General features: G+C 36.2%; 5 protein-coding genes across 12 annotated transcripts; 3 read left to right on the top strand and 2 right to left on the bottom strand.

Moving 5' to 3' along the window:
- Window positions 1-771: 771 nt before the first annotated feature.
- On the bottom strand, window positions 772-13874 carry Kat80 (katanin p80). 2 transcript variants are annotated; one of them, XM_076312632.1, is made up of 15 exons: window positions 13568-13874; window positions 13155-13285; window positions 12607-12951; window positions 12335-12525; window positions 12103-12253; window positions 11860-12023; window positions 11665-11786; window positions 11418-11471; window positions 10738-11278; window positions 10361-10664; window positions 10099-10278; window positions 9636-9712; window positions 9478-9552; window positions 3098-3217; window positions 772-2166 (listed from the first exon to the last, which is right to left on the bottom strand). In XM_076312632.1, the coding sequence occupies exons 1-15, from the start codon at window positions 13599-13601 to the stop codon at window positions 2034-2036; spliced, it is 2622 nt and encodes an 873-aa protein (XP_076168747.1). In that variant the 5' UTR covers window positions 13602-13874; the 3' UTR covers window positions 772-2033. The 2 variants fall into 2 exon arrangements, with proteins under 2 accessions (XP_076168747.1, XP_076168748.1); XM_076312633.1 differs by lacking the exon at window positions 11418-11471.
- LOC143147401 (uncharacterized) lies at window positions 2582-9302 on the top strand. Of its 2 annotated transcripts, XM_076312644.1 has the most exons (5): window positions 2582-3303; window positions 6177-6607; window positions 6771-6891; window positions 6964-7115; window positions 7254-9302. In XM_076312644.1, the coding sequence occupies exon 2, from the start codon at window positions 6196-6198 to the stop codon at window positions 6520-6522; it is 327 nt and encodes a 108-aa protein (XP_076168759.1). In that variant the 5' UTR covers window positions 2582-3303; window positions 6177-6195; the 3' UTR covers window positions 6523-6607; window positions 6771-6891; window positions 6964-7115; window positions 7254-9302. The 2 variants fall into 2 exon arrangements, with proteins under 2 accessions (XP_076168759.1, XP_076168758.1); XM_076312643.1 differs by having other exon boundaries at window positions 6177-6891.
- LOC143147400 (UPF0598 protein CG30010) lies at window positions 12058-15500 on the top strand. The gene is made up of 4 exons (XM_076312642.1): window positions 12058-14573; window positions 14682-14730; window positions 14811-15031; window positions 15103-15500. Exons 1-4 carry the CDS (start codon window positions 14418-14420, stop codon window positions 15340-15342), a joined length of 666 nt encoding a protein of 221 aa, XP_076168757.1. The 5' UTR covers window positions 12058-14417; the 3' UTR covers window positions 15343-15500.
- Window positions 15338-18140, bottom strand: LOC143147398 (angio-associated migratory cell protein). Of its 2 annotated transcripts, none has more exons than XM_076312635.1 (9): window positions 17910-18140; window positions 17245-17441; window positions 16944-17152; window positions 16620-16873; window positions 16400-16544; window positions 16137-16333; window positions 15874-16071; window positions 15623-15804; window positions 15338-15545 (listed from the first exon to the last, which is right to left on the bottom strand). In XM_076312635.1, exons 3-9 carry the CDS (start codon window positions 17137-17139, stop codon window positions 15473-15475), a joined length of 1245 nt encoding a protein of 414 aa, XP_076168750.1. In that variant the 5' UTR covers window positions 17140-17152; window positions 17245-17441; window positions 17910-18140; the 3' UTR covers window positions 15338-15472. The 2 variants fall into 2 exon arrangements, with proteins under 2 accessions (XP_076168750.1, XP_076168749.1); XM_076312634.1 differs by having other exon boundaries at window positions 17878-18140.
- Window positions 18061-25449, top strand: LOC143147399 (glutathione-specific gamma-glutamylcyclotransferase 1). Of its 5 annotated transcripts, none has more exons than XM_076312636.1 (7): window positions 18061-19122; window positions 21483-21518; window positions 21806-21923; window positions 22012-22062; window positions 22275-22357; window positions 22989-23254; window positions 24774-25449. In XM_076312636.1, exons 1-7 carry the CDS (start codon window positions 18955-18957, stop codon window positions 25060-25062), a joined length of 1011 nt encoding a protein of 336 aa, XP_076168751.1. In that variant the 5' UTR covers window positions 18061-18954; the 3' UTR covers window positions 25063-25449. The 5 variants fall into 5 exon arrangements, with proteins under 5 accessions (XP_076168751.1, XP_076168752.1, XP_076168754.1 ...); XM_076312637.1 differs by having other exon boundaries at window positions 22992-23254; XM_076312639.1 differs by lacking the exon at window positions 21806-21923 and having other exon boundaries at window positions 18064-19122.
- Window positions 25450-26326: the final 877 nt, after the last annotated feature.

A 26326-nucleotide genomic window follows, 5' to 3' on the forward strand; every position in this document is an offset into this window, starting at 1 on the left:
CGCTTAGCAACGAGCGAAGTTGGAGGGGGAAGCAAGTAGTAGCGACACTAGATCCTAAAATTTGTAGAGAACTTTCGTTCGAAGCCTTCGAAATACAGATAACCTCACTTTCGCAAATCGAGTAATTATTTTCAACAATGTGGACTCTGTACTCGCTCTTCGAAATAAAAAAAAAAGGTTCCCAGACCTTCGATTTATCCGAGGACTCTTTTCTCGATTTGAAAATACGCAAATTTCGCCAACACCCCTCTAGACCCTGAATATTTATTTATTTATCATCGCAAGGCTGCTCCGACGGAGCTTCTCCATCGTTTGGCTTCGTCAGTACGATTGTTCATAATTTGTTGCTCGTTATCAGCTACGACCCCATGAGTTCGCTCGTTGTGAACAAGCAGGAAAACAAAAATAGAGAATAGTTAAACCGGCGTAGCGTGGACGAGCGAAAAAGAGACGAGAATGGGACTGTAGTGGTGGGGGAGCATAAGTTCCGCCCTCTAGCGTGAAAAATTCGAATCGATTCGTCGACCGTCTCAATCTTTGTCGCGTCGCAAGAGAAAAGAACAATGGTTGAACGTCTGAACTTGTTACAAAATTGCAAAAAAGGAATTCGGCGAAACTTTGACCGATCGCGAAATAAACATTCTCGTCTCCCTTTGTCGCTGCAAACTTCGTTCCTCCTCTTCGAAAAAAAAGACAATTCCTGGAAAATAGTTTCGTTGCGTTTTCCATTCGCGCGACTTCGGGGGTTTCGACACATATGTACCTACGATCCAGAGTACCTTTCTTCGTTTTATTATTGAACGGACGCAAATGGCTCTTGCAAAAATACAATTTGTTATTTCATCGTCTCTGCTTCGTTACCCTAAAAAAAGTGTTACTACCTAACTCCTTAATTACACTCGCTTGTCGGCGTTTTAATCGTATTCTCCGCCAGTGTTTGCTCAGGCTCGTAACTGTCTCGTGCTCGCCGAGGAATTATTACGCAAGACTGGCAAGATGGCCGTCGAAACACCGGCATATGTATATATATATATCATCTGGCGAACGCGGAACACGCGAACGGTTCCGTCGATCTTTCGGTCCTTTCGTTGAACGAAACGACGAGCATCGCGCTTTACAAACACCTCCAGCATAACAATATACACATCTCCAACGCACGTGTACAGAATGAACCGTGTAACTTGTCCATCGTCCTCGCTGCCCCCCTCGTTAAAGCGACCGAAGTCTTAACAATCGATAACACAGTATACCGGATACTTCCAGACGACGTTAAATTTTTATTTCAAGCTTTCGAGATCCTCTGATCTCTTTATCTAGTTTCCAACCCCTGTAAAATCCCTCGGAACAATTTCAAGGTCTTTCCAAGGTCGCGTTACACCTCACTGATGTACTCTCGCTCGAAAGACTAACCTACAGAATCCTATCCAACCATACAATCACTGAGAAAATAATTTCGATCGCACTAACGCTAAAAATAACACGGCGTGGACATGTTACGAGGTTCGCTCTGTCTGTATATAATATAGCGCAATATATTATACAGTATTATACTTTATAATAATTCTTATCGCGAGAAGCTTATAAAATCCGATCGACGAAACGGTTCAGCGCGGTGTGGTCCGTGTCTCACTTCCCCTAAAAATGACGGGGGGGCCCCCTCGTTAAGGGGCCGGACGTGGTCTCGAAATTGTCCAAAATCCTCTGTTTGTGGTGCATTACAGGGTCCCGCTTCGTGGCGTCCACGTTATCGTCGTCGCGGATGCTCAACGTTTCCCGCTGTTGGTGTCCCGCCAAGTGCGCCGACGACTGGAAACGAGAAACCGGAAAGAGCTGAGGGAAGAAGGCAGGACCGATTCACGACGCATTGATCCGTTAAGCCATCGTTCCTCGGTACGTAGCAACTCGAAGGCGCGAGCGTGTTCCCTGCGACCTTGTGCGGCCAGCGTCCATCGGCTTCTCCCTTGATTTTTCTCAGTTCTTTGTCAGGTAACGACGAGTCTGGCGGCCGAGTTTGCGTGGTGGCTCAGCCGTGGTCACTCGAGGCTTCTCACCAGCGCCGACAGCTCACGGAACGAGGCGCCCAGCTTGCCAGGCGTAGACTGCTTCTTCAGGAGGATGCCTCTGATCGTCGAGAGCTTCTCGTAACAGGACATGCATTTGTGGTATCTGAGGACAGAATGTAGAATATCGATTTAACGGGAGATACGGGATTGCAGTTGATGCTTTGGTATCGGTGGTACAGTGTCTGGGTACAACTGGTGCTGAGACGGTGTAGGATAATGGAGAATTTATGTATCAATAGTACCAGTATTAGTAGTATACTGTTAGTGTCTGTGCAATTAATGTAGTAGTACCAGTATTGGTGCATGAATATAGTAGTAGCAGTACTAATAGTGTACTATTAGTGTAAGTCTAATTAATGTCCAAGTATACTTGTGTAGTATAAGGTAACAAAGTTCAGGTGCATTGATGTAGTAGTATCAGTACTGATGCATTGATATAGCAGTATCGGTACTGGTAGTATACTATTAGTGTAATCGTACTTGATGTCAAAGTGTATATGTGTAGGATAAGGTAACAGAATCCTGGTGCATTGATGTAGTAGTACCAGTACAGGTGCATTAATGTAGTAGTACCAGTACTGGTACATTAATATAGTAGTATCAATACTGATAGTATACTATTAGTGTAATTGTACTTGATGTCAAAATGTACTTGTGTAGGATAAAGTAACAGGCTCTGATGCATTAATTTAATAATACCAGTACTGGTAGTGTACTATCAGTGTAAGTTTAATTAATGTCCAAGTATACTTGTGTAGTATAAGATAACAAAGTTCTGATGCATTGATGCAGTAGTACCAGTATTGGTCGTACAAAATGAGGTAACAAGGCATTGGTATATTAGTACTGGTAATGTAGTATATTAGCGTAGTATATTAGTATATTACTGGTATATTAGTACTGGTAATTAGTACCTGGTAATGTAGTGCACCAAGAATACCATTAGATACAGTGTTTTTAAAAACTTCTATAATTCCAGATTTTTTTTAAACGTCATTGAGCACCTTGAAAAAATGAATTTGTTAAAAACTTACCGTTCCTCTCGCGACACATCCACGCCAATCGTGTGAAGAGGGGCTTCCACATTGGACTTTATCACCGATGCAAAATTTCGCAGGATCAGTCTCAACGCCGTGGAACCAACCGTTATGTACCTGAAACAATCGCAAGAAACGGACAATTTACTTCTCTCGTTCTGTAGAAAAATTTAATTTGTTCGATGACTGCATTAAAGAAAAAGGTACCTAATTTTTTAGGTTATTATGCGATCTTATCATAATATAGCATTCGAGTAAAGAAAATTTCATAGTAGGAAGATTCAGTATTGTTGAAATATTTAGAATGTCCCATTCGTACTACCACACTCCTATACAATAACACTCGCTTGAATTTAAATAAATCAGGAGTTGGCACTGAAATTACTGCGGAGCAGGTAGCGTCTTTATTCCAAGAAAAGTCTCGAGGCTCTCGACAAGAAAAAAGAATAAAACATAGCGAAAGTAGGCGAGAAAGAAATAGCGTGCGAAGTGGGGATGGCCCATCTCGAGCATTTCAAAGGAACGCCGCACGCGCTACGACGAATCGTCCAATAACAAAAATTATAATTGTTTATTCTTTCATTGTATATTTAAAATAACGATAGCAATGGATTTGCGAGATTCTCTCGATTAAAATGAATACAAACACGACGTAAATTGGACGAACTTTATTTCTAACAATTTAAATATCCCAGATAGCAAAAATAATAGAACAGTGGTAAATTTTCTTCTATCTATGACGTGTTTGGGCTCATTTTAATCGGGAGAACCTCACCAAATTGTCGACACTATTATTATAACGATAAAGTGAAAAATGTAGAAATTTATATTTTTACAATAGGACTATTCGTTCATCGTGACTGCTTGGCACACTATTTCTTTCTCGTTTACTCTTGCCGTATTTATTCACTGTCTTTTTTCATGGGATCGAATTATACTCACAAAGAATGATCACCAACTCGGTGATTCAAAATAATTTGAAACTTTCGAAGATGTAAAACATACATAGATAAATATTAAGTATTTTTGCTACTGTCCAAGGTCACTGGGTAAAGGGTAAAAATTTACTTACAAATATTCCTTTTTTGTTTTTTCATTTCTTTCTCCTAATTTGAAAACTATATGAAATAGGGAAAAAATTTTCACATCAAAATTACTTTTTCTTTCATAAAACCAAATCTACTATCCCATAATAAATGATTTATCAGTGTTTTTAAACGATTAAACGAGAATTGTAAACAAAAATCAATACTTTTATCATGATTAATTTCAAATAAACACTGGAATAATTTTATTGTTTGCTGGAAATTTTGTACACGGCTACCCAAAAATTGGACCTCGTGCACAGAAAGAAAACGATGAGAAAGTCGCTCCTGACGCCCACCGGTGCGCGTCACGCCTAGTTTGTTCCAAAACGTGTTATTAGCCCATAACGACGCCAATAAATAACGAAAGGCTTGGCGGCGCTATTAGACACGCTCGCTTTCGGGCGGCGATAAAGGGTTCGCGCGAGCTCCCGTTCGAATCGGCGAGACGAATCGCGCGCGGGCCGCCTCGTAAATGTTTCGTGTAACGTACAAAACGCTCGCCACCAAACGTCCCGTGACCATTCGACGTTCGTCAAACTTTTATCGTGCACGACCATTACAATTCAAACTGAATTACGTCGGCTCCCACCGTGAGCGACAGAATGATAGAAATATTTAAAAAATATAAGAAAACCATGCGATAGAAATATATAAATTGATAAAATTACGTGTAAGAGAACTTTGTGACACGAATATGTAAATTAATAAAATTAGCGATGAATGCGACATGGACCAACCATGAGCGACAGAATGATACAAGTATTTAAAAAATAATGGAAAACTTTGCGATAGAAATATATAAATTGATAAAATTAGGTATAAGAGGACTTTGTGATACAAATACATAAATTAATAAAATTGGATATAGAAAATGGAATGTTAAATAAATAAATTGCCCGGTAGATTTCAATTGATATAAATTTTGTAATAATAAACAAAAATGTGAATAAGAAGAATACTTTTTAAGTAAGTGTAAGATACGACTGACAAACGACCATCCCGAAGTGTTCGGCAATTTGAACGAACCTTAGTACAATTTTTTGGAACAGGAAGAATATTCGACAGTATACCACAGTACAGGTAACTGGTGGTACAAGTGGGAATATGGTAATTCTACGTGAAAAAATATAACAAAAATACAGAGTAACATTTTTTCGAACGATACTCTTTTTTCGAGAAAAGCGATTTTGAAAATTCGTTAGGTACACATGTGATCGTGTACGATTTGGCTTACGAGTCTATTACTCGTTATTTCTATTTCTGTTCTTAAACACTGATCGTGGTACGGTATTATTTATTTTTCGACGACCTTGCCGTCTTCCAACCAGATAGAACCAGTTGAAATGGATAATACCCTGTCATCATCGATGCCTACAAACACCAACGCGAGTAGAAATAATAAATAATGTACAAACAGGTTAGACAAGTCTCATTTAATCACGGCACCTGTTGAATCTTGAACACTATTTATCTCAAAAACCATGATTCGAATTAACAAATTTTATTCTATATTTTCGATACATTTTCTCTCGTAGAATAACCATATTACCTATTTACCGAACACGCCGTATATATCAATAGTGATATTCCAGTTGTATTTTGTATTTTAAAGTTTTGTATTTTATTCCAGTTTGTATTTTAAAGAGTTCTATTCTACTAACATTAGAATAAATATTCTACTAATATTAAATTAAATATTCTCCCTATATTAAAATAAATTTTCTATTAATAATAAGTTCTACTAATAATCGAAGTTTTACTACACTAAATTTTATATTTCCTCGATTTATTTTCCCCATTTTGAATATTCAGATTCTGGCGGGAAGAACGATTAAAAATATTCGTACAATTATTCGAATGTAATTTTATTCGAAATTATTCGAATAATTCATAACATTTATAACACAGCAGCGTTAGTTGACTCAAAGTCTTGATGATACTCAATGTTTGGATGTCTGTCGCTACTGTCGACTATTTTTCTTTTCCAGTTCTTTTTTCGCGATTCTGATGGATGTGTCTTCGATCACGAGGGACGAGAGGGTCGACGGAATCGAGAAACGATCGCACGAAGCGGAACGTCCCCCCTCCCCTCTCCATGTGGCACGCGCGACGATCGAATATATTCATCGGGTCGGCTACTCCTTTTTTTTTCTCACGAGCCTGCCACCTTCGACCAGGACGAAAGCCCGTGACGAACGAGCCGTGAAAACGGCGAACAGCTATATGCAAACTGCACTGCATTACGCCACCGAGATCTGTATATTTAGTCGGGCAATTTGCTGGCCGGATTCACCCTTTCGGCGGTTGTCGAACCGTGACATCGAAGCACCGTAATCAGTGCAAAATCGTGACGGATATACACAGAGGGCGCTGAGTGACACCCATGAGTGGTCCAACTCTGTTCGACTGCAGCGCATAAGTATACAAAACGTTTTATAAAATGAAACTTTACATGGTAGAATTTTATTTTCGATATCATTCAAACGTAATAATCCGAGAACTTCTATAAATTGTTACGCTCCAAAAGTTTCATAGTTTTTTCGAAAAAAGAGACCTAACCTGACTGTTACGAGTGATTGCAGACAGCAGCTGCCGAGCGACCAACAATTAGTTCGAATTCACTTTTATGGCATTGACTGCGTGCACATAAACGTGGAATGGTAATGGGTTTCCTGCCAGGATAGAGATTAAGTATATGTGAAGGTTAAGGACTTACCTTAGGGAGCCAAGATCTTTGATAACTTTCAAATTATAAATTTCCTATATTCTTATTAGGATTTAAAGAATTCTGAGGGTTGGAGAACCTGGAAGATTCATAGTAGTTGGACAATTTAGAGAAATTGGATGACTCGTAAGATTAAACGAACCTCGAAAAATTAACAAATTTAGAAGACAAATTTCGAGGATCTGATCAAATTAAAAAATTTGTAAGTATTAAAGAAGCTGGATGACTAAAGATTCGAACGATTCGGAGAATTTGAAGAAATTCAAATATATTGACAATCTCTGGCCCACTACAATTTCAATCTATCAAAGGATGTTTATTTTTTATGTACCATTTTCAGCATTGTGTTTGTGTTCTAATAATAGCAATGACACAGGGCGATGAAAAAGGAGTACCGAAGAAACGTCGATCGTCGCAATAAGTAGATACACAGGGAACGGAACAACAATTTTCCGGACTGGTAGCCTCCGATCATAAGCGGATGTGCTATTATTAGATCGCGCATTGATCGGTCGATCATTAAATTAATGCGGAGCTGGTTTAATTTAATCGGATAATGGACGAAAGATACTATCGCAAAAATTTCTCTGTGATTAAATTTGTAACGCTAGAACGATAATTCAACTATTGATGATGGAATTTCAATTTTAGAAATCGTTAATGACGACGTGAGATCAGACGCGTTGAATTTATAATAGCGCGCGTGCGTAATTGGAGGCGGAACAAGACAGGAAGAAATGGGATAGCCAATGACCACGTGAAAGGAAGTGCTCGTTTCGCGTCACGACAGCGCAACAGTAACAGCTTGTAACTGAGCGCCAGTTAATTACACAGTTTGAAACATCGGTCGCGTTCGCTGTTCGATTCTTTTCTTTGTTTCTTGGAATATCGGATCGGTGAACGCTCGCACGATGTTCTAGAAATTCGATTCTAATTATCCCACCGAAAGTACGACGTTTGTGTAGAGATTTTGAGGTTAGGATTAGAAATTACGATTCTGCTACACCGTAGCAAACCCTAACTTTATCTTTGTACGTGTATTTAATTTCACGCGGTAAACGTTTAACGTACAGAGCGAGAAGCTTTGTGCAATAACGTTGTCAAGTCGAATAAAAAATAATTTGGGTAATCGATAAGGAACACTTTACAGTTAAAATTAATTGAACTGAAACCACACAATTAAAAATATCAAGTTTATCCCTTAAAGTGATTAAACTTGAGAGAGTCTGAATGGCACCGGTTGAGTTTATTTTACTTTAAGAGAGTAATTTTTAAAAATATATTGCAGTACAGACAAAAAAAAATGTTTAAATAGGTCAGAAGAACAAGGAAATATAAAAGATGAAAGAAGGTATTTGATATAGTAGTATACTATACAAATTGCCTTACATACTGTGTTGGGACTTTCAAAGTATTGGAAATCTTATGGAGTAATGGAGTCATTTAAACAAATGTTTATTCTTTAGAGTTTAGGATCCAATTATATTAGGAAACTCAAGAAACTTGCTATTCTATTCAAATCTTATAAATATAATATGTGTAACATTGATAGAAAGTATAATAATTGTTTCTATGTTTGTTGCATTAAATATAGAAAAAACAAGGATAACTAATTCTAATCTGACCTAGAACTAATCAATAGCGATGCAAAATTCAAGCGCAAAAGAAAGAGAAAGGCCTTCTTGAATTTTATAGAAAATGTAGGACAACCATATTGCTCTTCCCACACGGTCATTAATATTCATGACCCAGCATTGGACAACAGACGAAGGAAAATAAAAAGAATTTATCCGTGAAGAGCGCCAACATATGTGTTCAACGCGTGGCCCTTCGAGCTTCGATCACGCGAACAATACGACTCGCGACAGCAAGGATTTGAGGCTCGAATTTGCATCTGGCACTGTCTTTCATTGTCTCAGCTAATTTCGTGAACCCTCTTCCCTTGCCTGTCTCTTCGCCTCGTATTTCCCCGTTCGTCGAATTAGCCATTCCTATACAGGCACGCAGTAAGCTACGTGAAGTATGCGACCCCACTCGAAATATCCTGTTTGCATTCGTGCGAGTACCCAGGCCATTCGAGAACTCGCCCCTTTTGTAGAAGGGGTGTCTCGATTTTCTCTAATTCATGGAGCGTGTAGCGTTTCATGTTGAACGCGTACTTTAAAGCGAACGTTAGACAGTGGTACGCACGAACGGACACTGTGCGCATACACTTTCATATTGTTAACATAAAGAAAAAAACAGTAACCTAGCAAAAAGTAATTCCTTGGAGAAGAAATTCTTCAAAAATTTTGCATTTCAACTAGAGGGTTACTACAGAGATTCTTGCGCAGTTTTTTTCAAGTTTGACTAATTTATTTGTCAAAATAAGTAACTGTTCAGTTTTTAATTCAACAAATTGGCACTCATAAAATATTTAATAACTTCTTGTTGACTTTAAGCAATGTATTACCTTTTATAGAATAATCAATGCTAAAGATTTCGATGCAAAAGTAATAGTGAATACTGAAAATCACTGCAGCAAATCGATAATTACGCTGATAGAATGTATCAATTGTACTTACATTTCGTATTTACTTTGAAGGAGATCCGCGATTGGACCGAGTAGAGAGTTACACAGATCCAGGTTCCACATTGTCCTATAAATAAACAACAAATGAACGGAAATTCATAATTGAGGACGAGACTGCTTACTAGTGTTTAATGAAATCTTGTTACTCACGGTTTCAGGGTCAATATGCCCAACAAATCCACGATAACCGAAAGATCGTTCATCGCCACTGCAGATTCCACGGCAGCCTGAAATGTCATGTTCCCTTCTAATCTTGCCTACTTTACCATCATAATATAAAGCGGAGTTGGACACTAATTGATAAAGCAATTACGATAAGAATAATTATCAGTTCATTAATTATACTTCATATAAAACGGAAACCATAAACTAGATGTGTATTCTGTTAATTAACAATTTGTAGTCATAAAGATGATCCCAGTCTTTGCTTATAGTCTGAACAAAACCAACTAACTAAATAAGGTAACTGAACAGTCAAAGTTAATACTAAAGTTTAACAACCTTGCTGCTTTATCTGTCGTCACACTCATTAATCGTAATCAGCAATTATAATTATTAATCACTAGTCCGATCACATTCTGTCCAATTCCAATATGGAGAAACAATAAGGTACCTTAAGATCCTTATGATGGAGTAGAGAGTAAATTATTTGCAAGGAACGATGACGGTTTGTAAGTACAGCCATCATCGATTCATGACCTCGCATCATGCTGTTAAGCACTTCAGCCTCCGACATTTCGTTGAGAACACCCATTTGTGGGTAACCAAACGCAGTCGATCTCGCGAAATGATTCTGTTGAGAATAATGTTTGTTTTAATGGATGTTACAGCAAGAAACTTTTGAAACGCATAATAGAATAATTTACGGTGCTCACAGGTAGGAAAGTTTCGACATCCAAGCCATAAGGTTTGTCAGCACTGATGGGAACAAATTCCTCTTTCTCCGTGTTTTCGACGTTTGGCCTCAATTGAGTAGCTCGAACATCTACCTTAGGATTCGGGGGCACTTGAGCTTTGTTAGATTTCTTCATCGCAAACGTCGTGGTGGTAGTGGAAGCGTTGCGCGCAGACAGCGACGTTGAGGTAGCAAAGTTCCTGTTCAGCGAGGTCGATCTAGATTGCGCAGAATTTGGCCTGTTTAACGCAGGATCGGAGGGGCTGTGCCTTATACTATTAATTCTGCAAGAACATTAAAATTCGATAATGTTCAAAGTACTTCACAACGCTCGTACGAAGAAACCTGTATACTTACTGTACCGGATAATCGCTTTCGTAACCCTGTTCCCCGTCTCTACAACTACTCTGCCTTTTTAAGTAGTGCTTGGGAGAATCTGGGCTAGGTGCTCTATTCTTTAATTTTCCATCGTCCATCACTGGAAGAACGGCAGCCATTGGTGCCACACGTGGTGTCAATGTAGAGTTCGACCTCTGCGGACCCAAGGGTTGTGGAAGTGTTCCTACATCACTGGTAATACTAATCTTTTTTCCAGGAAGAAGAGTAATACTCTGTCTAAGAGGCGGTATGGACGCGAGGTTCTTCGACACTCTGCCAAGGCCGTTATTCGCTTGAAGGTTCTTAGTCTGGCTCGTCGATGTAACCGAATTTCTCTGAACGGGTGGTGATGACTTGATTGGCTGAACACGCACTGGTACTGGCTTCGTCAATGATAACGTTGGCGCAGGTGGAGGCGGAGATGACGGTGATGATATAGGTGGAACTTCTTCGGGCTCCACCGTACTTAGATTTGACATTGAGGTAGAAAGAGTTTGTAGTATCTGTGGTTGTGTAGGATCTGCAATATAAATGTGCGTGAAACAATGTACGAACAAATATTTTGCACGTATTGCATGCAAAAGTTTGTAAGTCAACATTCATGCAACGTTCGTATAAAAGGAGGAAAAAGATGGGAAGTTTGTTTACATGGAACTCACCTACGTCTTGAGGCTCCTGGAAAGCCTCAGGGTCTGGAGGTGGAGTGCGAGACACTGAAACATACCGTGCATAGCATGCTCATTCACAAACTGTACTGCACAACAACCACCTTTTAGATGCATTTATATTTTCAGGCTTGTGACAATAGGTGGATAGTCGAGAGTTAGAGTAAAATAAAGTTTGAGTAAGTTAGAATATACAACCGAATACGGTAACAAAGAACGAGTAATATTCTATGGTACATACATGACCTATTTGGTTGAAAGACGTCGTGATATTCAGTAACATTGGGTATATCTGCAAATGTTGCTTCATCTTCTGGGTCAGTTCCAGACTTGTCTGCCTCTTCTATAGTCCGTACATCTAGGCTATAAGTGAAACATCACGATTACATATAAAAGCAAGATAGTATGGAACATGAAACAACTGTGTTCAACTTACGTATGCTTTTTTAATTCAGGCGGCCTTTCTCTAGAGAAACTTTTTCTTAACGAATTCCCGTGACTGAACGGAGAGCCGGATGTCGACACTCCTCCTAATGGAGCGATTTTCTTTAAATCACATACATATAGGACAACATTGGCAGTATGAAAACTTGCACCAATCTGAAATAGTTGTGAAAATAGGTTTCAATTTATTGTCTATTATATGTTTTTCCACTGTTATCTGTAAATATTGCCTTACCAGTTGGTTCTGGGCCACAGCTATATCCTGTACCTTTGCCCAGCCAGTTGGTACAGAATCTAATGTCCGACCTGGTTCCCAACCATATACTTTTAACACATCATGGCAACCAGCAAAAAGACATTCTCCACCTTGACTAAAATAGAGGCACCTGACCAAAAAAATACAATATATCAATACAATATCTAAGATTTGTTACAATACTAACTCATTACATTTCACTGGTACTTACCGAATTGCTGAAGAGTGAGTCAGGTCTGTAGATGATACAAGTTGAAATGATTCCAAGTCCCAAAAATGAACTGTTCTATCTGCACTGCCACTGGCTAATAAGAATTCATGAGGATGAAATTCTACCGTTGTTGCTGGACCTCTGTGTTCTGAGAATTCTCTAAGCTGTCTACCGGCTCTTAAATCCCACAACTAGTTAAAGAATAAAATTTTTGTTAATTAGTAACACCAACACTATTACATCAGAGTAACACTAAAAGAAATGACCAATACCTTGACCATTCCTTCTTCCCCTGCACTGGCAATCCACTGGCCATCAGGACTAAATTTTAAACTATTCACCATCCTATTGTGCCCTTTGTACGTGAAGATACAACCTTTTCTCCTGATGTCCCACAATTTGATTGCAGTGTCTAAGCTACCAGATGCCAACAGCTCCCCATAAGGATGAAAATCCATACAACGTATGCCTGCTTTGTGTCCTGTTAATGTGCGAGCTAATTTGGCATGTTCCAAATCCCAAATTTTTAAAGCTCCAGTTTGCGAGCCAGCACATACTAAATCCTCTGTTTGTCCAAATTTTACACATTCTATTGATGTGGTATGACCGCTCAGGCTCTAAAACAGTATACCTATGCTTTTACAAATAACAAATTGAATGTAACCATTAATATATACGGGCATTCAGTAGTTTAATACTATCAATAAAGTACGGTAAATTAATCTTTTACTTTTTTTAACATCAGAGATATAAATCGTACATCAGCTTTGATTAAAATTCACTGTTTAAACAAGCAATTGTATGGAATGAGCAAAAATACCATAATACAATTCTGCTTCCCGACTGCCCATAGATTCACTTTCTTGTCATCGCCGCCAGTGACCAAAACACGTCCAGACTTGTGACCTAATGCCAGGCAATTGACGTTGGACGTATGGGCAACAAAATCCTCTGTACAAAAAGAAACATTGTTCTATTCAAGTGACCTGAACAAAGATGTCAGCTTCCAATGACATTGCAGCGACAGTGCACGTCCCATTCGATGAAGGTTATGACCATAATAGGAAGATGTAGCGAACAATTCATCGGTGAATCCCATCCGATCGATTTGTAAACATGAATTGTTTACCAGTATCGGAGAAAAGAGCGCCAGAACGGAATTCGTTGGACGCGCACCCCGTGCATCAACGGATTGAATAAAGTACACGCGTTACGTGCAGGACAAACACTTACGGAGTTTCCATGACCTCTTCGTGGACGAAGCCATATTCCGGGAACACAGGATCGTGTTGTGCACGACTTATTTGGCAACGACAACAATTTGAGATTTCAGCTTGCAGATGCACAATTTTTTTTTGCTCGAGCTCGCGGGTAACATTTTTACTTTGTGTTATTATATCGGTGCAGTGACGATCGTTCAACGGGGAGGGAGCATCTCGCCGTGGTCTGGTCCTGAAGGCAATCTTTTCCTTGAAATTTCTGTCCGTTTTCAGAAACCGTTCGTTCCACCTCTTCGTCGTATCTCATTTCTTGAATCTGACTGTCCGTGGGTAGCGCGAACTAACGTGACGTTGAGAAATATCGAAGTTCTGTTTCTATCGAGATTACGTTCCAATCGATCGCGCCAGATGTCACCAGCTCTTCGGTCAATTGAAATCGACCGTAGCAAGTGTCGATGTGTGTTGATATAAATACGGTTGATTGTTTTGTTAATAAATGCGCGATAAAGCATTATCCGGAAAAATACCGTGCTTCGTTAATTATGTTGTTTGAATAAGCCGCATTATTACGTGACATGTATGTGTTGCATCGTGCATGACATAACGATGATTTGTGACATACATTAGACGGTTAAAAGTGAGGTTACAATTTTCAGAATAATTGTAACTCGATTTACTGGGTAATTTATTCTAGCTTGACGAATCAGAATTTCTCCTAAATTGTTTTTTCAATGAAAAAAATATTCGAACACAAACTGTGCCGTATTAAAGAGGACGTATGATATTAAAATTAGTAACTACAACTACTTTTTTACCGAGGTCACCTTCAATTGTTTAACGACGTCGAATCAATTCGAAATAAAATGTTCTCATTCTTGCGTCCTCGCGTGCTCGCGATCGTGATTAAAAAATCAGTTTTCTCTGAGATACTTATAAGACATTGTGTAAAATACGTGCAAGGTCAGTCACCAGAATTTCGAGTTCGAGAATACTTTTACTACATCGATCACCAAGGCATGGTATAATTTATTTTTTGATTAAATATAAGACATTTCATATTACAAACGTGCAGGGGCATTTATATCATATTTGTATGTATTAACATTTTTTTGCTTTATACACTATAGTTATTCCTGGATGATGCTCGCATGAAAAATTTCACCTCATGCTTCAAAGGTCTGTATTGACATAGAAGAAACTCGTTAAATGATTAAATGTTATAATTTGTATATTATGTTAGACATATACCATTCTAGATAAAAAATTTTTGGCATTCTTTTTCAAGCACTTGAAGAAGAATGACACAGGACGTTACACAGAAAACTTTCCCTATGTTTCTCTTTGTGGAAGGGAGAGAAACTTTGTTAGATGTGATGATTTACCAATAGTGTTCACAAAAGTTGTTCAGAAACAAAACAATGAAACAGGCAAACAGGAAGATTGGTTTGGTTTTGCTCATGCAGAAGAGTTACTAATGGTAGACCCAGTTTCAATATTTTCCATATAATTTTTTATTCACTTTAATTTTAAATAATAAATTTATTATAGGTCCGATTTCAACCAGAGAAATTGTACATGAATATACAATCAGGAAGAGTATATCATCCTGCACCAGAAAAAGTAGGAGGAATTGGTTTAGTGAGATCAAAAATTGCAATTGAGTTCAGTTCATTTTTTAATTTTGAAAAGGGCGAGGAACATAGTCCGACTCATTTTCTGTGGAAAAATAAGAAATATTCTCTTGATTCTGAATGGTGTAAGGATAAAATAATGCAGTCTATCATCTAAAAATTAATAAACTTTACTTTTAATTAAAAAAGAAAACAAAATACAATATATACGAACAATTTTAATAAAATGTACATATAGTTTAGATAATAACAAAGATTTTATATTTTCCTCTATGTAATAAATTACGTTAAGATAGAGATGAAATGTCAAAAATTCTAGCTGTGGAATCATCTGAAGTTGTCAATGCTTTTTCTCCATTTCTGAAAAACGTTCTTGTTTTACTCTATTGTGTTCAAATTCATTACAAAAAAAGAAAGTTACAATTACTTCAACTTACTCAGATATATATAGATCAAGAATGTCTGCTGTGTGTCCTGTAAATGATCGTATACATTGACCACTTCTTCCATCGAAACACCTGAGAAAACCATCCAATCCTGCTGAAAACAGGATATGTGTGTTTCCTTTCCACAACAGTTTAGATATACCGCTTTCTTGCTCTATTTTTTGCCTGAGTAGCTAAATGGTTTCAGTAGAAATCAGTATACTAAATAAGGAGATGCATTTAGTTAGGAAAGGTAGAATTACCTGTTTTGAGATATCCCAGATAAAGATTTCACCATTAACTGTACCAGTTGCAGCAACTTGAAATGTGGGATTCTTACAAAAAGCAGCTGTTTCTACCCAGTTACTATCACCATTTCCTTCATTGCTTCCAGCATCTTCGTCAGTAGTCAGAATATTATTTCGTTCATCATTAATTAAATTTTGTAGAACAGAAATTATCTAAAGGTTTTGAATTGTATTACTTTCATTCTTATGCTAAATTCAAAGATTCAAACTTTTATTACCTTGCCTGTATTTGATGCACTGAGTATAGTCTTTCCATCTACACTTGATGAGAGAAGTAGATTGTTATCAGAATGACAATCGAGGGTAGTTATGGTAGAAGAATGACCAATTGGAGATAAAATAAGTAACACAGACTTTGTTTTTAAATCTATTATTCTAATCGTTCCATCTTCATAACCTACTGCAATACGTTTACCTGAAAAATTACATTTAATTAAAATGTAATTTCTTTCATTACAACAACAATATGAGAAATGAATACCATCTGGAAATATTGCACCAGTCTCTGTACGGTGCCCATATCCTGGAAAGACTTTATAATTTTCATCAGGTATTTTCCACATATGTACCTCTCCATTAACACATCCTGCAAATAAAACATTTGCAGCAGGATGCCATTTCATCCACTGTAATAATAGAAATAATTTTTCAATTTATCCTTATTTTCAATGACACAAAATGCAAAAATAGAAAAGACTAACTGTCGCATCGCCTATGTGGTAAGTCCTAAGCTCTTTATTAGCTAGTGTCCAAACTTGTATCATACCACTCATATCTCCAGTAGCTAAGTACGATTCATCATGATTAAATTCTGCAAAGATAATACTATCTGTGTGACCTGTACAATCAAGAATAATTTCTCCAGACGATGTATTCCACACGTAAGCTTTGTCTTCCTCGTCTCCCGTAGCAGCCAATTTTCCATTTTTTGTCAATGATCCACAGAAGACTGAACCTGCAATTTTAAATTAAAAGTAAAATTGTTACCATACTAATATTATTGTAATAATTAAAATTTTCTTGACCTCGTTTGTGACCATTGAACACACAAATAGCATCTCCTTTTTCTGGAAGATCTTCTTCCACTGAATCTTCATCTTCAATGTTCTCAGTATCATATGCCTCTATCACTTCTTCTACTTCACCCACATATATCATATCCTCATCTTCGAATTCATTATTCATGTCTGGAGAAGCCGGGGGTGTATTCTTCTGAATCATTTGACTTAAGATCCTAATCGGAAGTACAACAGGTCACATTTTAAAAGGGTTACAAATACATTTTAGTAAGACTCGGATGAAATAAAAGGAACATTGAATTATTACCTTTGTCGGAGTATTAAGATCAAAACTTGTAGTGTATTGTTAAAAAAAAAATGAAAATTTAAACACTTGTCGGACAAAACTCGACTTTTGTGAATACCAGCTGATTTGGAAATTGCGTGTTCTCGAAATTGTAGAGAATTTTGACAGTGCACTGTTGGTATTAATAAGATCTTGTGATCTTATAGCAATGGCGACATCTGGAAAAAGAAATAGAAACCATTGTATTTGCTTACCGTCTGACGTTAATAATTCGAGTAAAAAAAAGAAAACAATAATTGAGTTGCCAAAAACATGCCGATTTATATCTATCGTAATAAATTTCTATTCGCCATATAAGAATTGAGTTTAAAAAAACAATCAAATATCGATAAAATGTCGTTTAAATTTTTTTTCAATTAGTTTAATAATAAAACCTTATCTTTCGGTTAATTAATATTCAATGAATGTATAAATAGTAATATTAACAAATTATTTTTTGAATAACTGTAAGAAACGTTTCGTCTTATTTCAAACCAATTGTTCGATTCCCGCTAATTCTCCATGTAAACATTTGCAAAGTAGTTGTTGCATAATTGTGAAGTAACAGCATTTATTATCTAGAAACTGATTAATCGACAAATACTGTTGACGTACCTGAAAGTTTGAGTGTCATGCGTCAATCGTACCTCGTGTTTCGTCAGCCGCCTCATCCAAGTTCTCCCACTCACTCACTGAGCTATCTCCTTCTCTTTCTTTCCACCACTGTTTAGGTATTCCCCTTTTCGTCACCCTACTTCCATCTGTTTTTGCGTGCGATGTGTACATCCGACGAGTCGGCAGTCTCAGTCAAGCTTTCGTGAGGAGTGGTTCTGTCGTGCCGGGTTTTCAAAATTTCGTGCATCCAAATTCTAATTCCAATGAAACTTGTATAAAAATTACATCGATCAATTCAATTCACGAGAGTCTCAATACAAACGAAAACCCAAAATACGATCATCGAACTCTTGCTTCAGTTACTGCTCCCACAAGGAAAGTTTTCAAGTAAAATTTGGACGAACATTCGGAAGGTTGGTTGACTCTTATAGAACACTAGCAATAATGGCTCGAGCAAATTTCTTATTGGAAAGATGACGTTGACGTCGAATAACTGTCAAGCAACTCGCGAAAAGAGAATGGATAGATGATCAGACGAATCGTGCATTCCTTTGATAACTAGGAAAATAATAAATTCGTAAAAGGCTAAAGGGAAGAAGGAAATTAAAATGCTGTGAAGAGAGTGATAGTTTTTTAATAGTCAAGCTTTAAAGCGTCTAGTGAGTTGTTAATACAAAAGCACAATTGAGCCACGTGCTGGACACTTATCAAATCGATGACCATTTCACGTGACAACTCCTCGAGATAACGGAATAACAAAGAGTTAATTACTTTTTCATTCGTTCCCCGTCGATGATTCTTAACGCTTAGACCCAAGAACTTTGAACTTGTTTACAATCGAGGGCTGTTAGATGCTGTAAAAGAAGTTTAGTGAGTAAACGAGCCTGAACGTCTACGGGGACTGTATATATATTGAACGAATTAAATATTATTTAAAAAAAAATTGTTTCGATACTAAAATCAGAACGACTATGGTAACTAAAAGAAAAAGTAAGTAATATAAACGAAACTTAATGAAAAACGCTTCTATCGAAAACCAAAGTTGGATTCCACGTTCAAAGAGGAAAAGTTGACAAGATGGAAGATATAATAAATAACGGCAATAATGAATTATGGGTATTCGGATACGGATCCTTGTGCTGGCACCCAGGTTTCAAGTACAAAAGAAGCATGATAGGATACGTAAAGGGCTTCTCCAGGCGATTTTGGCAAGGCAATACGACTCATCGCGGTACTGTAGAAAAAGTAAGTTCCAACGATATGTTATAGCTATTTGTACCTTGTTCTCGTGACGAAACTTCGCTTTGTCCCTTTATTTCTTTATCCACCGAATCCTTATCTCGAAATCACGGGAAAAAATTGATATTAAATTTTTTATAAACCCAACGGGTAATTAAATAATTACTTATTTGAAATTTGATCAAAATATGTTTACAATAATTTAATCACCACTATAGTTACGCTTTTTAGTGACCTTTCGTTAGGAAAGTAAACACTTGAAATTTGGTTTATAAATCTCGCCAACGTGTATCGGGCTCATCGTGTCTGCAGTTCGTAAATAAATAACTGTAAATTCTCGTTCCACAATCGCCAGAGTTTATTCGTTCTACGATCATCGCTATCCCCCCACCAATTGGGGGTATTCCCATCGCAACTAATGAAGCATGAAATATGACACGAGCCGGCGGCTGCTTTGTAAGAAATCGCTGGTTGGCATTTATAAACCACAACTTTAACAAAAAATGAAATTTTATATGAAAAAAATATTTGTAACCTAAGAAAATTTTTCTAACGAAAATAAGATCTGTATAACGTGATCTGGATAATTTTTAATTATGGTAAACGACTCGCTATTATAATCAGTGTACAAAAAAAGATCGATTTAACTGAACGAAAAATCTATGTTCATCATCTTTACTCTTCTTTCTTCCTCTTTGCTCTCTCGCACTTTCTACGCGTTATCCTCTTCTTCAACCGTCGTTCGTTCTTTCTCGTTCACTTTCTCTCACGGTCCTTCTCTTCGACCACCGACTATGCTGTCGGTGAAATATAAAGGCGACCGAATCGCTGGCGGTCTACACGCTGTAAGCTACGCTCGGTCGCATGGCGAACACACAACGAGAATTCATTGTATGTCGAAACTGTTGGCTGTTAAATATAGCAAAATTGAGAACCTGATTGTTTTACAAATTTTGCAACAATAAAACGTACATTGAGTTTGAATTAAATTTCGTACAGCGAGTTTTAAATGGCAAAATGTATGTAAATTTTATCACATTGAAAATACTAAAAATAATCTAGAATGGGCAGTCCATACACGTGGCACTGAGGCATGTAATGTTCAATTTCGAAACTTTTGTTGCGTACTAATACACTTGGTACACTAGGTCGTGAAAAGTGAACACATGTATTTTGTGTTTATTCTTTGAATTATTTCCTGTTGATCAGTTATAGTTTTTCGCGCGAAGTTCGCTCGTGACATTCTATTTATACCTTTAATTTTCTTGTTCATGAACTCGCCACGTGAATGCTTTTACAAAAATTTGGCAGACATCCACGCGATAGTTTTACTCGACATTTCGAAATTACAATAAACTTGCGCGTAAATTGAAACATTTTCGTTCACGGCTGTTTTTGGAAAATTTGCAACACGTGCGCAATTGTAATCCGGATGGTAAACAAGTTTATCGTATTTTAAAACACGAGTAACCGTCATTTCAATTTGAATTTCAAAACGAGTTTGTATTTTAAGTAAAATTTTAATTTTCACGCAAAACTTGGAAGTTAGAATTTTTTTTGCAAATGTATGCAAAAGTGTGTTGTAATGTATGAGTTCGGATGTATAGAGTTGGTCATATTGTATTAGAAATAACGTAAACCTTAGATATTTAATTTTTAAATAAGTACGTTTCGGTACGTTCATTTATACTTTTCATTTATACTTTTCATTTGTCATTTAGTAAAGAAAAACCAAGAATTTTTTTTATTTAATATGCATACACGTATACACGCATACCTGTCAGTAAATAGTTATGTATGTTCCTGTTAAGCTTGATAAAAAAATGGTTTTTTTTTTCTCTCTCTCTAGTGATGATGTGTATTGAATTTTTTTCTTTTCTTTTTCAATTACTTTTTGAATTCAATTACTTCAATTTCTTTTACAATTTTATTATTCCATTACATTTTGACATTCAATTGTGTATTGTCAAAATGTATCGAAAATTTTTTTTTTCTTTTAAATTTTGTATCAGCTTTTACGATTATTATGTTCGATGATTTGTTTTTCATAAATTCTGTTAAGCGAGACGCGATCCAGCATCTTACGGTTTCTTGTGTTTCCTTTATCAATACACATCGGACTTATTAAATGACTATGATTTCTCTTGGTTTCTAATTACAAAAATATTAATTCTCGATCGATGTCAAACCAGTTGCAACTCGTTGAAATCGATCTCGCGTTCGAACACTATTTTGTCGGCCTCTGTGTGTCCGTGTTACATGTTTACGTTAAGCTGTAGGACAAACTCCGGTTCATTGTTTTCTTTACTTCTCCATAAACGTCATCGGTTATATTCGCTCAGCGCTCGTGTTTCTTTCTGTTACAGCCCGGACGCGTGGTTACGTTGATAGAAGACAAAGAGGTAATTGCGTACTAGATTGACTATTCCTCTCACCCAGTATACTTTGAGAAGCAATCAAATTTTACGAGACAAATTTATATCACAGTAAATGAAAAATCGGCTCCACTTATGCAATGATCGCATGTGTGTACGATGTGAAACCGTCACCCATACTTATTGTCGAGGCAACTTTGGGATTGTCGATCGTTAACGTTTTTCATCTGTAATTCCCTTAATTTTTACCTCACTTTTTATATATCGTTTAATGTTTTCAATGATTTTAATATATTTCAATCTTAAACAATAAGCAATGGAACAGGTACTGGGTCAGAGGAATCAAGGCTGTACCTAGATATTTTGGCTCCGGGGGCAACGATAAAATATGGATGTTGTGCATTGTTGTTCTACACAATTTTTATGCGAACGGTAAAGCGTTAAAGTGGTTAATTTAATTATTTTTTTTTCATTAAGAATTTGAATTTTTACGTTTTAATTTTGTTTAACCATGGACAAGGGAAAGGTTATTGTAAATCTCATGTGGAGGATGTAAACGAAATTGTCAGAGGTAAATATAATACAATGTTAACGTAGTAATACATAGTAACATTAATAATAATAAATTCTCGTTAAATATTTAAATCTGTTCTCTAGACTATTTATGAGACGCATTTTCTGTCTAATGCAATTTTATATAACGGTACTAGCAATATTATATAACTGTAGATTTATTTCAAGTTGTTCTAATATTTATTTCTCTCTTTTATTTGACATCCTTAGGAAGCCCACCACTTACGAATAATCACTGGCACGTGGCGAGAGTAATAATTCTTTTCCACGCGGAGACGAAGAGAAAACTATCTGTAAATATGTATATAAGAGTTTTCTAAAGACACGTCTTTCGTTTCTTTCTACTAATAACCACAACGTAAGCTCTATTGACTTCTTGTTTTTGCGATTTAATTTTTCAAGTCTTACACCACACCCACACTTAACCTATACCGTATTCTTCTAACCGACGTAAATACTCACAAACGAGTCTGAATAAAGCTTGTGTTAGACACAATATGCGTCGTGCAAATAGACCATAATATTTGTTATTATTACGCGTCACTACACCGATATTGCATTGTGGGTATCTCTGGCACTTTGTATATAAAGCTTTTAATAACCTCTCCGTTTTTCATAGTCAAATAAAATTGGAAATTTTTTAAGAAGGCTTACACATTCAAAGACAAAACGTACAATTCTGAGAGTTCTTATTCTGATCCCAGCACACCTGTTTTACCGTTAATTGTTCAGAATTTAAATTACATTACGGTATCTGGATAGTTAAATCAATTTCTACTTATTCACTAATGGTTTCTCTAACCTATATTCATAGAAAATTTACTTTTCGAACACAATAATTAGAAACGAACCTTATTTTGACGTATGCATTATCAAACTCCTTTTCAGATACATACATTTCAGCAAAATCGTTTCTTTTGTCAGCAGGGCATAGTTTATGGCAGGGCGTTCCAAGTTCACGATAGCACAGCGCTGTCGTATTTAAAGAATCGCGAGTGCATACTGGGGGGATACATCACGACATTATCGACGTTCTGCACTCAAGCTGGGAATGAGGATATTTCGACGATCATTTTCATTGCCACGTCTAAGAACGAACAATGGCTTGGGGAGGCGCCACTTCACACCATCGCTGCGCAAATCTACGAATGTTCAGGCCCGAGCGGACACAACGTCGAATATCTTTTACGGTACATCACGTGTGATCGTTACGCCATGTTCCCACGCACGTGTGGCGCAGGAACATACCTGTGATGTTTTTCGATGCGCATTGACTTTTAACTTGTCAAGCAAGGGAACACGAGTTAACACGTCAATTGCGCTCGTTTATGCCCCTCGATATTTTTTCTATTCTTTCTTCATTCGTGCAAGATCGTGCTTTGGTATTTTGGTACCCGAGGAAAAATATTAATTCGAATAAAATCCACGTATGGAGATATATTTGTAACATTCATTCGATGAGTTACTTATATTTTTATTCGTTCATTGTGATGCATTCCATTTTGTACTTGAAATTCTAATTTTTATTTAACGAATATCGGAGAAAAAGTTATTTACCTTTAATTCGTTGTTCAAAATTTACGTTTACATATAACTATGACCTATCTGTGATAGATGTACATTGTTCGCGTGTGTTTTGCATGATCGCTGTAAATAAACTTTTTTCTCAAATTTTTGGGAATCAAAATAGATTTATCGTATAATAATTATGTAATTATTTTCATTAACAATCACGCTCATTTTTGCATTTTATAATGGTAAAGTATGAAAATGGTTAATTTAATTTTCATAACATAGCGCCCAAACTGATGGGCCTCTTCTATCTCTACCTTGTCACGGCCCTGCATTCACTTACGGTTTCCTGCATTTAACCCTCACCGTACGTAGCGTCTTCACTTGCATAAAAATTTCAAACTAATATATTATCATTGGAATGAGTAATTTGTTTAATTCCAAGGTTTGTTCTCTCAATGAATACATTATTCAACGATATAGCAACTATAAAAAAATAACGGGTTTTTCACCTCCGCTTTACAATATGTACAAAAATTTATATTTTGAGAAATTAAATGTACAATAGAAATTTAAAATTTCTTAAAAAATATCCAGAGTCATTCATGGAAATATTTTCAATAGAATAGTTTACATTTCATCGTGGTTTTATTCATATAAAAAATGATTTTAATATTTACGGAGATTATATTTTTAATTGTTGAAAATGTTAGAAAATTGTATACAAAAATCGAATTTTTTCTTCAAGATACAACCTATTTTTTAACATTCGAGTTTGTTTTATTTCTTTCAGTACGAATAATAGCCATACTTAATAAGATTGAGAACCTTTTCGAGTTTTTGTTAGAGAACCACACCGATAGTTTTTATGTTAACTGTGAAAACAAATTGTTTTTCACGACGTGTGTAACGTAATTTCACTGTAAAAAACATTCCTGTGGTTTTTCAAAATGTAATTGAACATACATAAAAAGGTTGAAATTGGAACGTTCAATGATGCCCCATGATAAAAACCCCGAAGATCGTCGAATTTTTAATGTTTATTTCGTTAAAAATGAGTCTTTTTCAATGTTAGGTTAGGAATCCTTGAAAGCGATCCTTATAAGTATGTTCCACGCCGACAGTTATTTATAAAGTGTTCCAAGAAATCAGTGGACAAAAAAGATGGTACCTCATGATTTCATTCATTGTTTGCAGATTAGCGGATTTCATGCATCGTTATTTACCGGAAGCTCACGACGAGCATCTGTTCACTCTGGAATTGTTGGTACGCTCGCGAATAAAAGAGGAAAATACATGTCTGAGGTTGCTGATGGGTGACCGAAATTTCAACATTGATCTCGATGATGATGATGAGATTGATGTCAGTGACGAAGATGATTCGGATGATTGGGATGACAACGAGGGCGCCAACAATATCAGAGAGAATACGTTTCAATTTTCTTTAAGAATACCTAACAAGACTTTGCGCTGCCTCAAAATGTAGTGTAGCGTTAATACCTATTGAATATTTAAGGATGCGATGAGAAATAATTGAATGACATTTGACGAGGTATTGGAAGTGTACAGCTTTCATGTTAAGAGCATAAGAAAATATTTTATATTGTATTTCGTAAATATTTATATCGAAGGTTGTGCGTCGTTTGAGAACATCGAACTGAATGGAAAAAAAAAGTTCTCGGACGTTTTAGTTGCTGTACAAATTATGTTTTAAGAATTATAGAATAATATTTCAGCAGCTTAATGTTGACTGAATTAAATATATTTTTGCACGCGTTGTTATAATTTTTGAACATGCTGGATATTGTTCTTGGACGTCACATTTGTAAAAAGAATGTACCTTGTAATTAATTTATAAAATATAATAGCACAATTGCTCCTATCATTTTCCTAGCTGTAAGATTACACGGAATAACAAATTTTGTACATTGTACGTGCAAAACTAATGTATGAAAGAGAAGTTGTATGAATATGATAATTGAACATGTGACAACATTAAATTGTCATTAACATTCACATAATATAGAAAACACTAGAAATTCAATGGTAGTTTACAATCTTGAAAATATTCGTAGTTTCATGTTGTTAAAATAATTGAAGTTTCACTTGCGAAAATAAATGGAACTTATTGTTACAATATTTTTTGAGACTAGTAGATTTCACAAAATATATTCAGGAATAAGTTTTTACGTTTAGTATAATTACCGACTTTGGTAGTTCAATTGAACATAATTCTTAAAATCAACATTGTTAAACAAAATTTCGTTCTAAAACAACTGATATTTAACAAAGTTAATATTTCTATATCTTACATATTTATCTCTTATCTGTGATATAGGCACAGACAAAATATACAATAGTGTTTCATTTTGCAGGAATTGATATCGCGAAACTGTAGTAAATAAAATAAAAATTACCATATAATGGTTTTGAAGCGAGTCTTCGTTTAAGAACGGTGACTTTAGAAACTATACTCGGTTGAATCACCACAATCGATAAAGGTAGTAAAAGTAGAAAACTTGTCTGGGTACATCGTTTGTGCATCTATAAAATTTATCAGTTTTAGAAGATGTAAGTTCCATTCATTTTTATAGCTTCGTGTGGAACTTGGAATACTTTATGAGATCAAGAATATTTCCGAAATTATACCTAACCAGTTTACAAAAATTTTCCAAATTTCACCTTAGAGATTGAAATGTTTTGTTAGGAAGATAACTAAATACGAATCGAATATCAAACGAAAAATTTTT

Source organism: Ptiloglossa arizonensis, chromosome 5 (genome assembly GCF_051014685.1).
Source record: "Ptiloglossa arizonensis isolate GNS036 chromosome 5, iyPtiAriz1_principal, whole genome shotgun sequence".
NCBI classification, from domain to species: Eukaryota; Metazoa; Arthropoda; class Insecta; order Hymenoptera; family Colletidae; genus Ptiloglossa; species Ptiloglossa arizonensis.

Excerpts from the sequence above, each read along its gene's own strand:
- LOC143147401 (XM_076312643.1), top strand. The coding sequence starts at position 6,196 with ATGGATGTGTCTTCGATCACGAGGGACGAGAGGGTCGACGGAATCGAG.
- LOC143147399 (XM_076312636.1), top strand. The coding sequence starts at position 18,955 with ATGGAAGATATAATAAATAACGGCAATAATGAATTATGGGTATTCGGA. Across the intron at positions 22,063-22,274 it reads TGTAAACGAAATTGTCAGAG|GAAGCCCACCACTTACGAAT; the intron begins GTAAATATAATA and ends TGACATCCTTAG. Across the intron at positions 23,255-24,773 it reads AACGTCGAATATCTTTTACG|ATTAGCGGATTTCATGCATC; the intron begins GTACATCACGTG and ends CATTGTTTGCAG.
- LOC143147398 (XM_076312635.1), bottom strand. The coding sequence starts at position 17,139 with ATGATTCAGAAGAATACACCCCCGGCTTCTCCAGACATGAATAATGAA. Across the intron at positions 16,334-16,399 it reads TGGTGCAATATTTCCAGATG|GTAAACGTATTGCAGTAGGT; the intron begins GTATTCATTTCT and ends GTAATTTTTCAG. Across the intron at positions 15,546-15,622 it reads CTTGATCTATATATATCTGA|AAATGGAGAAAAAGCATTGA; the intron begins GTAAGTTGAAGT and ends AACGTTTTTCAG.
- Kat80 (XM_076312632.1), bottom strand. The coding sequence starts at position 13,601 with ATGGCTTCGTCCACGAAGAGGTCATGGAAACTCC. Across the intron at positions 12,952-13,154 it reads GGAAGCAGAATTGTATTATG|AGCCTGAGCGGTCATACCAC; the intron begins GTATTTTTGCTC and ends ATACTGTTTTAG. Across the intron at positions 10,665-10,737 it reads GAAAGCGATTATCCGGTACA|AATTAATAGTATAAGGCACA; the intron begins GTAAGTATACAG and ends ATGTTCTTGCAG.
- LOC143147400 (XM_076312642.1), top strand. The coding sequence starts at position 14,418 with ATGTTCTCATTCTTGCGTCCTCGCGTGCTCGCGATCGTGATTAAAAAA. Across the intron at positions 14,731-14,810 it reads TTTCACCTCATGCTTCAAAG|ATAAAAAATTTTTGGCATTC; the intron begins GTCTGTATTGAC and ends ATACCATTCTAG. Across the intron at positions 15,032-15,102 it reads ATGCAGAAGAGTTACTAATG|GTCCGATTTCAACCAGAGAA; the intron begins GTAGACCCAGTT and ends AATTTATTATAG.